The 12,970-nt window shown below is 38.7% G+C and overlaps 1 protein-coding gene across 2 annotated transcripts in view; it reads right to left on the bottom strand.

The window, feature by feature from the left end:
* LOC106089255 (synaptic vesicle glycoprotein 2C) overlaps positions 1 to 7,010 on the bottom strand; it is a 63,999-nt gene extending 56,989 nt beyond the window's left edge. For both annotated transcript variants that reach the window (XM_059362536.1, XM_059362535.1), the window contains exon 1: positions 6,534 to 7,010. In XM_059362536.1, the coding sequence (XP_059218519.1) occupies positions 6,534 to 6,600 (67 nt within the window). In that variant the 5' untranslated portion in view covers positions 6,601 to 7,010. The remainder of the gene's footprint in view (positions 1 to 6,533) is intronic.
* Positions 7,011 to 12,970: the final 5,960 nt, after the last annotated feature.

The following is a 12,970-nucleotide window of genomic DNA, read 5'->3' as shown; positions in this document are numbered from 1 at the left end:
TTTGTTGAAGGGCACACTTTTTGTAAAATTATTTGTTGTTGTATTGAAGTAAATGTAAACTAACTAGTTTTCTCTTTGCTGTTCTCGCCATTATTTTATTGCATTTTTTATTTATTTTAACTACAAACAGGTTTGACGATCGCGTCGGTTGTATTTGATGAGGGTAAAAAAATCATAATTAATTACAAATAACGGTGGCATATGGAGTGCGCCATGCAGACAAAATTGGTACGTAAGAGATAAATTGCTGAAAAATTGAGGGTTAATGACTCATCCATTTACATGTACGTTGAAATGAAAGCTTAACGAAAAAATATCTTTAATTGATTCCATTGCACTCTACTACGATATTTAATAGAATACTTGAATTTAGATATTTTTCGGGCTAAATGCATTCCATTAGAGTTTTTATACCCACTAGTCTAGTCAATCCGTTTGTAACACCACGAAATATTCGTCCAAGGACCCATAAAGTATATATATTTTTGATCGTCTCGACGTTCTGAGTCGATTTAGCAATGTCAATCAGTCCGACCGTCCGTCTGTCAAATCACTATAGCGGTCGAATGCGTAAAGCTAGCCACTTGAAATTTTGCTCAGATACATCGTATCTATGTAGGTCGTAGGGGACTGCAAATGGGCCATATCGATTCCGATTTAGATATAGCTCCCATACACACCGATCCCCTGATTACAATTCTTAAGCCCCTGGAAGCCGCAATTTTTGTCCGATTTGGCTGAAATTTGGCACGTCGTGTTTTGTTATGACTTCTAATAACTGTGCCAAGCATGGTCCAAATCGGCCTATAACCTGATATAGCTCCCATATAAACAGATTTCCCGATTTGATATCTTTAGTCTTAACAAACCGCCATTTTTATCCGATTTGGCTGAAATTTTGCATGCGGTGTTCTGTTATGACTTCCAGCAACTGTGCAAAATACTCCCATACAACCGACCTCCCGATTTGACTACTTGAGCCCCTGGAAGCCGCCATTTTTTTCTGATTGGGATGAAATTTTGCATGCGGTATTCTGTTACGACTTCCAACAACTGTGCCAAATACATTCCAAATCGGCCTATAACCTGTTATAGCTTCCATGTAAACCGGTCTATCGATCATCCTTGTTCGGTTCCTAGAGCTTTAATTTTTGGTGGTTTTACAGAAGTTTGGTATGTAGAATAAAGTTATGCCCTTCAACTAAATTTATTAGCAGAATCCATGGTTATGGATTCTCAAGACTCGGCCCGACCGAACCTAACACGCTTTTCAAATTTTAAATTTCAGCGATATCGGATTATGAATGCGCTTTTTATGGGGCCAAGTCTTTAAATCGAGAGATCGGTCTATATGGCAGCTATATTCTAATCTGGACCGATCTGGGTCAAATTAAAGGAGAACGTCGAAGAGCCAAACACAACTCATTGTCTCAAATTTCAGCGATATCGGACAAAAAATGCGCCTTTTATAGCCCCAAAACCTAAAACCGAGAGATCGGTCTATATGGCAGCTATATCCAAATCTGGACCGATCTGGGCCAAATTAACGAAGGACGTTGAAGGGCCTAAGATAACTCACTGTCCCAAATTTCAGCAAAATGCGATAATAAAAGTGGCTTTTATGGGCCTAAGACCCTAAATCGGAGGATCGGTCTATATGGCAGCTATATCCAAATCTGAGCCGATCTGAGCCAAATAAATGAATGATGTCAGAGGGCCTAATGCAACTCACTGTCCCAAATTTCAGCAAAATCGGATAATAAATGTGGCTTTTATGAGCCTAAGACCCTAAATCGGAGGATAGCTCTATATGGCAGCTATATCGAAATCTGGACCGATCTAGGCCATCTTTAAGGAGTGTGTCAAAGGCACTAAAACAACTCACTGTCCCAAATTTCAGCAAAATCGGTTAATAAATGTGGCTTTTATGGGCCTAAGACCCTAAATCGGAGGATCGGTCTATATGGCAGCTATATCCAAATCTGAACTGATCTGTGCCAAATTGACTAAGGATGTCGAAGGGCGTAACACAATTCACTGCCTCAAATTTCAGCAAAATCGGATAATAATTGTCGGTCTATATGGGGGCTATATCAAGATGTAGTCCATCTTCGAACTTATCCTGCTTATGCATAAAAAAAGAATCTGACAGATGGACAGACGGACGGACTAGATTGTCTTAGATTTTTACGCTGATAAAGAATATATACACTTTATAGCATCGGAAATGAATATTTCGATGTGTCGCAAACTGAATGACAAAATGAAAATACCCCATCCTTCGGTGGTGAGTATAAAAAATACTTCATTCCTATAAAAAATTATCCGGGGTGTTCCAGTTTTCGAATATATACCTTATATTTACTTTTTAGGTTTGTAATCACATGAGGTTGCTCTTACGAATAGTAATTTGGTTAAAGTAGGCATACAAACTTTTCTGTAGCAAGGTTTGCAAGAAATAATGCAAGTAAAATCTTTCGCTATTCCGTTTGTAACACCTCGAAATATTAATCCGAGACCCCCTAAAGTACATATATTCTTGATCTTCATGACATTTAAAGTCGATCTAGCAATGTCCGTCTGTCTGTCCGTCCGTCAGTCTGTCGAAGGCACGCTAACTTTCGAGGGAATGAAGCTAAGCGCTTGAAATTTTGCGCAAATACTTTTTATTACAATTATCATCTGATTTGGCTGAAATTTTGCATGAAGTGCTTTGTTTGTCTCGCAACAACTATGCCTAGTATAGCCTAAATCGGTTCATAAACCAATATAGCTCCCATATAAACCGATCTCCCGATTGTACTTCTTAGGCCTCTAGAGGGCGCAATTTTGTACAACGATTTCTTCCATGACCTTCAACATACGTGTCAAAAATGGTCTGAATCAGTCTATAGCCTGATACAGCTGCCATATAAACCGATTTTCCGATTATACTTCTTTAGCCTCTAGAGGGCGCAATTCTTATCCGAATTGGCTGAAATCCATTATCCTATTGTTGCCTTAAAAGATATATCGAGCAAAGAACTTGAAAAATGTTATCTATGGTGGAGGATATACAAGATTGGTCCCAGCCGAATTTTTTATACCCACCACCGAAGGATTTTGTCGTTCCGTTTGCAACACATGGAAATATCCATTTCCGATCCTATAAAGTATATATATTCTCGATCAGCGTAAAAATCTAAGACTATTTAGCCATGCATTTAAGTCTGTCTATTAAAATCACGCTACAGTCTTTAACAAGTAAAAGCGTGCTAAGTTCGGCCAGGCCGAATCTTATATACCCTTCACCATAGATCGCATTTGTCGAGTTCTTTTCTCGGCATCTCTTCTTAGGCAAAAAAAGGATATAAGAAAAGATTTGCTCTGCTATTAGAGCGATATCAAGATATGGTCCGGCTTGGACCACATTAAACACGAATGTTGATGGTCATGAGAGGATCCGTCGTACACAATTTCAGGCAAATCGGATAATAATTGCGCCCTCTAGAGGCTCAAGAAGTCAAAATCTCAGATCGGTTTATATGACAGCTATATCAGGTTATGAACCGATTTGAACCTTATTTGACACAGTTGTTGAAAGTAAGAATAAAATACGTCGTGCAAAATTTCAGCCAAATCGGATAGGAATTGCGCCCTCTAGAAGCTCAAGAAGTCAAGTCCCCATATCTGTTTCTATGACAGCTATATCAGGTTATGATCCGATTTGAACCACACTTGGCACAGTTGTTGGGTATCATAACAAAATACTACGTGCAAAAATCCATTCAAATTGGATAAGAATTGCGCCTTCTAGAGGCTCAAGAAGTCAAGACCCAATATCGGTTTATATGGCAGCTATATCAGGTTATGGACCGATTTGAACCATACTTGGTGCAATTGTTGGATATCAGAATGAAACACGTCGTGCAAAATTTCATTCCAATCGGATAAGATTTGCGCACTCTAGACGCTCAAGAAGTCAAGACCCAAGATCGGTTTATATGGCAGCTATATCAGGTTATGGACCGATTTGAACCATACTTGACACAATTGTTGGATATCATAACAAAACACGTCATGCAAAATTTCATTCAAATCGGATAAGAATTGCGCACTCTAGAGGCTCAAGAAGTCAAGACCCAAGATCAGTTTATATGGCAGCTATATCAAAACATGGACCGAGATGGACCATTTACAATACCAACCGACCTACACTAATAAGAAGTATTTGTGCAAAATTTCAAGCGGCTAGCTTTATTCCTTCGAAAGTTAGCGTGCTTTCGACAGACAGACGGACGGACGGACGGACATGGCTAGATCGACATAAAATGTCACGACGATCAAGAATATATATACTTTATGGGGTCTCAGACGAATATTTCGAGTAGTTACAAACAGAACGACGAAATTAGTATACCCCCCATCCTATGGGTATAAAAATAGAGATATTGAGTTGAAACTTTTGACAGATTCTTTTTTTTGTCTATAAGCAGGTTAAGTTCGAAGATGGGCTATATTGGACTATATCTTGATATAGCCCCCATATAGACCAATCCGCCGATTTAGGGTATTAGGACCACATTTATTATCAAAATTTGCAGAAATTTGGGACAGTGAGTTGTGTTAGGACAGTCGACATCCTTCTTCAGTTTGGCTCAGATCGGTCCAGATTTGGATATATTAGGTTGCCTAAAAGTAATTGCGGATTTTTTAAAAGAAAGTAAATGCATTTTAGAATGAAACTTAGAATGAACTTTAATCAAATATATAATTGCCATTTTGTTCGATAACCTTTTGCCATCTTCCTGGCAAATTTAGAACTTCTGGCCTTTATCTGCAAAAAACTGAACCAAGTGCGATTTTATAGCCTCATCATTGCCAAAAGTTTTACCATTTAAGGAGTTCTGCAAAGATCGAAATAAATGGTGGTCTGATGGTGCAAGGTCAGGGCTATATGGTGGATGTATCAAAAGTTCCCAGCCAAGCTCACTCAGTTTTTGGCGAGTGACCAAAGATGTGTGCGGTCTAGCGCTGTCCTGGTGGAATATGACACTTTTACGATTGACCAATTCTGGTCGCTGTTGACAGTAAACATCCGAATTAATCGTTTGGTTCCTTGGAAGCAGCTCAAAATATACCACACCCTTCCAATCCCACCAAACAGACAGCAAAACCTTCTTTTGGTGGATATCAGCCTTTGAAGTGGTTTGAGCTGGTTCACCATGCTTGGACCATGATCGTTTTCGACTAACGTTGTTGTAAACAATCCATTTGTCATCTCCAGTTATGATTCGTTTTAAAAACGGATCGAATTCATTGCGTTTAAGGTGCATATCACAAGCGTTGATTCGGTTTGTTAAATGAGTTTCTTTCAATACATGTGGGGTACCCATATTAAAATTGACGCCAAACAAACAAATGTAAACAAAATTTCGCGCACTTTTTTTCTAAAGCAAGCTAAAAGTAACAGCTGACAACTGACAGAAGAAAGAATGCAATTACAGAGTCACAAGCCGTTGAAAAAATTTGTCAACTCCGACTATATTACTACTACAACTTTTATCAATTTGGATTAGATCGGTCCAGATTCGGATATAGCTGCCATATAGACCGATCTCTCGATCTTAGATTTTGGGCCCATAAAAGGCACATTTATTGTCCGATTTCCCCGAAATTTGGCACAGTGAGTTGTGTTAGGCCCTTCGTCCGCCCTCTTCAATTTGGCCCAGATCGGTTAAGATTTCGATATAGCTGTCATATAAACCGATCTCTCGATTATAATCCGATTTTGCTAAAATTTAACACTTTGACCTATGTTAAGCTTTTCGACATCCGTGTCATATATGGTTCAGATCGGTCTATATTTGGATATGGCTACCAAAAAGACCAATATTTTCTTCTACAATATAAAATTGAACGATTTGTACTTATTAGTTCACTCAATATCCGTGTCGAATTTGGTCAAAATCGGACCATATTTAGATAATGCTGCTATGGGGGCATACATTACGAAATTTTCACCGGATTTTGACGAAAGGTGGTTTACATATATACCCGAGGTGGTGGGTATCCAAAGTTCGGCCCGGCCGAACTTAACGCCTTGTTGCTTATTCTTTATAATTACAGCAATGCCTCATTTTTACAACTCATGCTTTGCTTTTCCAAAATCACTATTTGCATATGAAGATACCATAAAATGGTCACTAATCCCATTGAGGTTGAATGTATTTATTTTTGCTGCATCATGCAGATTTCGATAACATTTAAAGGCAATTTCAGTTAAGTTCAGTTCTTAAATCAGACGCTAGCAGAGAAATGTTCTCAATGGCCTGGATTTAAATTGACAAAATTAAATATTTCACTACTTCGAAGTTAAGCATCAATTATGGGACATCTTGCCTTATTGGCTCAATTATTTTTTCTGCACTAGAAATTACGTAGAGAAATTTGCTGTCAGCACATTATAAAAATCATTATGATAGAGATTAAAGTACGATAGACCGACCATAATGGATAAACACTTCAGCTCTTATCTTTCGATTGTAAACTACCTTTAGTTTTATTGTCATTTCTTGGGGATGATGCCTCGTCATCGTTGTTGACGCTCGTCACTGCCATGATGCGGATGATTATTTGAGACGGATTTTCAAATCTTAGGCAGTTTTCTTATTAAAGCGAATTTTTTCAAATTGTATGACTTTTTTTTTAAAAATAACTTCAAATTTTTCAAGTCCGTTTGATTTGGGATTTGCATGCAGAAACTGCATCAGCAAGATTGAAATTTTCTTCAGCAAATTATTTTGTTTTCAATTTACGTCTATTAATTGATATCACATTGAGGGCAATATTTACACACAACACTGTATTTTTTTCTATGGGATTTCAATTAATTCCTTTCTTATTTTAATTAAAAAGCTAGACATGCACTTTTCCGAGAAGGTAGGGTAGAACTTTTTGCGTTATATTTCCTTTAGTTTGAAATCTTCCGTTTTTCTGTTGCCTTCAATCGGTTTGAATGTCACGTCTGGACTGATTCTTCTGCGACAATTACAGGCATATTTAAAAAGTGCCGCTGATGAGACATTTCATTCAGTTGCTTTCTAAGAGACAGCGTGAACTTTTCTTTCATTCTTTCCTAGAATTGATACATTTTGTGAAATCATTCAGGGAAGCTGCCATAAACGCCTGCTCTTGTTGTTGGCACATAGCTAAAGTCTCATATCACTGTCGTTTCCTCTTCTTCAGATGTACGAGTACTGTTAACACAAGAACAAGTGGAGTTGTTTAAACACCGTTTATAATTTAGATATTATTTTTATGAACTTCATTTTTTCATGTTGTATTTGTGGTTGCTGGTGGTGGGCTTATCGTGATTTAATCTTCTGTTGCAGTGTTAGTATCTAATCGTTTAGTTACCACCAGCTCTAACAAACACTGGCAAGATCAAATAACTGTCTTATCACTTTTATCCTAATCTGCTCGCTATCTTATTTAGTTTTTGGCATCCAAAAGGGGAGCATCTTGTCTCTACGTTAATACGTATAAACGTCTATTCAGCGGGAAGCTTATCTAACAAGAAAAGACTTCTGGACACTTCATGTTTTTGTTCGATGGAAATATTTGATTGTTAAATTTGGACCAAAATCAAAACTTAAATCTACATTACGAGGGCTGCCTTATAAATTTCTGGCCTAATAATGAGAAAGCTGATTTTTTTCGTCAACAAGTAAAAGCGTGCTAAGATCGGCCGGGACGAATCTTGGGAACCCACCACCAAGGATTCTGCTAAAAATTCATACAAAATAAGATTAGTTGAAGGGCATCATTTTATTCTACATACCAAACTTCTGTCAAACCAGCAAAAATTAAAGCTTCTAGGAACCGAACAACGATGATCGAGAGAACGGTTTACATGGGAGCTTTATCAGGTTGCAGACTGATTTGGACCGTGTTTGGCACAGTTGTTGGAAATCGTAACAGAACACTGCATGCAAAATTTTAGCCAAAGTAGATAAAAATTGCGCCTTCCAGGGTCTCAAGAAGTAAAATCGGGAGATCGGTTTATATGGGTGCTATATCAGGTTATGGACAGATTTGGACAGTACTAAGCACAGCTGTTGAAAGTCATAACAGAACAGTACGTGCAAAATTTTAGCCAAAGCGGACAAAAATTGCGGCTTTCAGGGTCTCAAGAAATCAAATCGGGAGATCGGTTTATGCTAGAGCTATATCAGGTTAAAACCCGATTTGGACCGTACTGAACACAGTTGTTGGAAATCATAACAGAGTACTACAATACATGCAAAATTTCATCCAAATCGGATACAAATTGCGGCTTCCAGGGTTTCAAGAAGTCAAATCGGGAGATCGGTTTATATGAGAGCTATATCAGGTTATAGACCGATTTAGACCGTACTTGGCACAATTGTTGGAAGTCAAAACAAAACACCACATGCAAAATTCCAGACAAATCGGCTTCTGAGTGGCACTGTTATTTTTTAGCGGATAAAGATATCATCACGAAATTTTAGATAGTTATAGCTAAGGTGTTAACCAGTTGATTTTAGGGTCCTAGAAGATCGAGGGGGCCCAGTGATTGGCCTTTAAAGTTGGTGACCTCGGCCCTATTAAATATTTTTCGGACTGCCAAAAGCGCATTTATGATCCTACTAGCTGAGCCGGGCCCGCTCCGCTGAGCCTTCTTTTACTTTATATGTAACAAAAGTTTCCTTGGAATATTTATTTTCAACAATTAAAGGGCTTTTAGTGAAATACCATGCTACGAAAATAGTATATCGCTTGACCAACAGTTTAACAATATAAGTGCCTTTATCTGAATCCCATATGATCTTTATTGGTCCACGAATTTAAGTTTGAATGTAAGGTGAACTCCATTCTTAAAATACTTTAGCCCGATATTCTCATGATGTCTGATTTAGGGGTGTTTTCGGCGGTGACGTGGTCCTTCACACACTTGGCCCAAAAAAAACTATCAGCATCGTGATCTTCTCTCAAATACCATTTATTTAAACCCCATATTGCCATTGGTTTTGAGGGGAGTTTACAGGATGAGACGTCCCTCAAACACATGGTCCCAAAAATTGGTTATCAAATTCGTTTTCTAATCTCAAATACCTTTCATCAGAGCCACATATTGGCATGGTCAAAAAATTTTTACCCTTTGGGGGTTTTTTTGGGAAGGTTGACGCCCTAAATACATGGTCCTACATTTGGATATCAAATTCGTATTCTATTCCCAAATACCTTTATTTGAGCCCCATATTGCGATGGTCACTAAAAAATTGCTGTTTGTGGGGTATTTTGGGAAAGTGGTAGACCCCCAGAAAATTGGTCCCAAAAGGTGGTATCAATTCTTGCTCTACCCCCCAATACCTTTCATTTAAGCTCCACATTGACATGGTCGGTAAACATGCCAAATTTAGGTTTATTTTGGGGATTGGGGTGGTCCCCCAAACACTAAGCCCTGAAAATATATCAACAACGTGCTCTATTCTCATATATCTATATATCATTTATTTGGACCCCATATTGCCATTGGCCTCAAAAATGGGTATCAAATTCGTTTTTTAAAAACGAATTTGCAAAAGTCAGCAAATATGTCCGGTTTGGGGTATTGGCCCCAAAAAACTATAAATATTTAGTTCCACTCTCCTTAAGACCCAAATTGTCTTAGTGAGCAAATACGTCCTATTTGGGGGTTGTTATGGTGGTGGGACGTCCGCTAGACAGTTGGTCCCCAAATGTTAATATCATATACGTGATCTACTCCCTTTAATTTGAGCCCCATATTTCCATAGTCGGCAAACATGACCGACTTGGGGGTGTTTTGGGGGATAGGCGGCCATTCAGTGAAAATATATATCGGATTTGTGTTCCACTCTAAAAACCTTCTTATTTGGGCCTCATATTGCAATAGTCAGCAAATACTTACTATTGTATTTGGGTGGTGTTGTGGGGGTGGGGTGGCCACATAGACACTTTTCCCGAATATTGATATCAAATTCGTGCTTTATTCCCAAAGACCATTCATTTGAGCCCCATATTGCTATGGTCGTAAATTTGTCCCCTTTGGGGGATGTTTTTGGTGAGAGGCGGCCCCCACAACACATGGTCCCATATTTGGATATCAGATTCGTATTGTGCATTCAAATACCTTTTATTTAAGGCCCATATTCCCATGGTCAGTAAATAAGTCCTGTTTGGGGGGTATTTTGGGGAAGGGGTGGACCCTCAGAAACTTTGTCCCAAATTTGGATATCAGATTCGAATTGTACTCGCAAATACCTTTCATTTGAGTCTCATATTGCCATGGCCGGTAACTATGTCTGATTTAGGGGTGTTTTGGGTTTTGGGGTGGTTCCCCAAACATTTGGTACGACAATTGGACATCACACACGATTTCTAATCTTAAATACCTTTCATTTGAGTCCCATATTGTCGTGATTGGTGTATATATATATATTTGGTGGGTTTTGGGGTGGGGCGCCCACTCTAGGTACCCCATCCGAAATTTGCATACCAAATTTTTGTTTGTAGGTTACTACAAGAGAGCATACGAAATTTCGCTTACATCTTACCACCCATCTCCGAAATCTGTCGTTTCTGAAAATGAGGATAAGGTGGAGGGTCCGCTCCCCCTTCTGATATCAAAAAATTTAGTACCCTATTTTCACCGCGGGATCATTATGCACCATCAGTGAAAATTTCAAGTAAATCGGTTCAGCCATTTCTTAGTCTATAAGGAACACACAAACAAACAAACCTACAAACACAAATTGATTTTTATACTCTCCACCATAGGATGGGGGACATACTAATTTCGTCATTCTGTTTGTAACTACTCGAAATATTCGTCTGAGACCCCATAAAGTATATATATTCTTGATCGTCGCGACATTTTATGTCGATCTAGCCATGTCCGTCCGTCTGTCCGTCCGTCCGTCCGTCTGTCTGTCGAAAGCACGCTAACTTCCGAAGGAGTGAAGCTAGCCGCTTGGTCGGTTGGTATTGTAAATAGGCCATATCGGTCCATGTTTTGATATAGCTGCCATATAAACCGATCTTGGGTCTTGACTTATTGAGCCTCTAGAGTGCGCAATTCTTATCCGATTGGAATGAAATTTTCCACGACGTGTTTTGTTATGATATCCAACAACTGTGCCAAGTATGGTTCAAATCGGTCTATAACCTGATATCTGCCATATAAACCGATCTTGGGTCGTGACTTCTTGAGCCTCTAGAGTGCGCAATTCCTATCCGATTGGAATGAAATTTTGCACGACGTGTTTTGTTATCATATTCAACAACTGTGCCGAGTATGGTTTAAATCGGTCCATAACCTGATATAGCTGCCATATAAACCGATCTTGGGTCTTGACTTCTTGAGCCTCTAGAGTGCGCAATTCATATTCGATTGGAATGAAATTGTTCACGACGTGTTTTGTTATGATATCCAACAGCTGTGCCAAGTATGATTCAAATCGGTCCATAACCTGATATAGCTGTCATATAAACCGATCTTGGGTCTTGACTTCTTGAACCTCTAGAGGGCGCAATTCCTATCCGATTTGGCTGAAATTTTGCATGACTTATTTTATTATGATTTTCAAAAACTTGGTCAAATAAGGTTCAAATCGGTCCATAACCAGATATAGCTGCCATATAAACCGATCTGGGATCTTGACTTCTTGAGCCTCTAGAGGTCGCAATTATTATCCGATTTGCCTGAAATTTTGTGCGACGGATCCTCTCATGACCATCAACATACGTGTTTATAATGGTCGGAATCGGTCTATAGCCCGATACAGCTCCCATATAAATCGATCTATCTATTTTTCTTCTTGAGCCCCCAAAGGGCGCAATTCTTATTCGAATTAGCTGACATTTTACACAGGTCTGCAACATATAATTTAATTGTGGTCTAAAGCAGATCATATCTTGATATCGCTCTAATAGCAGAGCAAATCTTTTCTTATATCATTTTTTGCCTAAGAAGAGATGACGGGAAAAGAACTCGACAAATGCGCTCCATGGTGGAGGGTACATAAGATTCGGCCCGGCCGAACATAGCACGCTTTTAATTGTTAAATACAAGATGTACCACGCTATAGATCTATTAAGACCATATTGAACACGTATATTGAAGGTCATGGGAGAAGCCAATGTACAAAATTTCAGCCAAATCGGATAAGAATTGCGCCCTCTAGAGGCTTTATAAGTCAAGATGGCAGCTATATTAGGTTATAGACCGATTTGATCCTTATTTGGCACAGTTGTTGGAAGTCATAAGAAACAACTTCATGTTAAATTTCAGCCATATCGGATAAGAATTGTGTCCTCCAGTGGTTCAAGAAGTCAAGACCCAAGATCGGTTTATATATCAGCTACATCAGTCTATAGACCGATTTAAACCATATTTGGTACAGTTGTTGGAAGTCATAACAAAACACTTCGTGCAAAATTTCAGCCAAATGGGATGAGAAGGGCGCCCTCTAGTGGCTCAAGAAGTCAAGACCCAAGATATATCAAGTTGTGAAACGATTTCAACCATACTAAGCACAATTGTTGGAAGCGATACCAAAACACCACGTGCAAAATCTCAGCCGAATTGGATAAGAATTGCGCCCTCAAAAAGTCAAGACCCAAGATCGGTTTATATGGCAGCTATATCAAAACATGGACCGATTTGGCCTATTTACAATCTCAAAATTTCAAGCGGCTAGCTTTACTCCTTCGAAAGTAAGCGTGCTTTCGACAGACTTACGGACATGGCTAGATCGACTTTAAATGTCATGACGATCAAGAATATATATTGATTTTTTCAGAAATTTTAGATTCTGAAGCGAATTACTTTTGATAGGAAGGGTTAATTTAAACAATTTTGTTTTATTACTCGTAAAATAGTGTGTCCTTCCTTAAGAATTATTTCGAAGATTTAAGAGAAAAGGACAACTATTTTTGAAATACC

This window comes from Stomoxys calcitrans, chromosome 2 (assembly GCF_963082655.1).
Source record: "Stomoxys calcitrans chromosome 2, idStoCalc2.1, whole genome shotgun sequence".
NCBI classification, from domain to species: domain Eukaryota; kingdom Metazoa; phylum Arthropoda; class Insecta; order Diptera; family Muscidae; genus Stomoxys; species Stomoxys calcitrans.
Note: the sequence above shows the minus strand (reverse complement) of the source record. Positions and strands in the feature narration are given on the sequence as shown.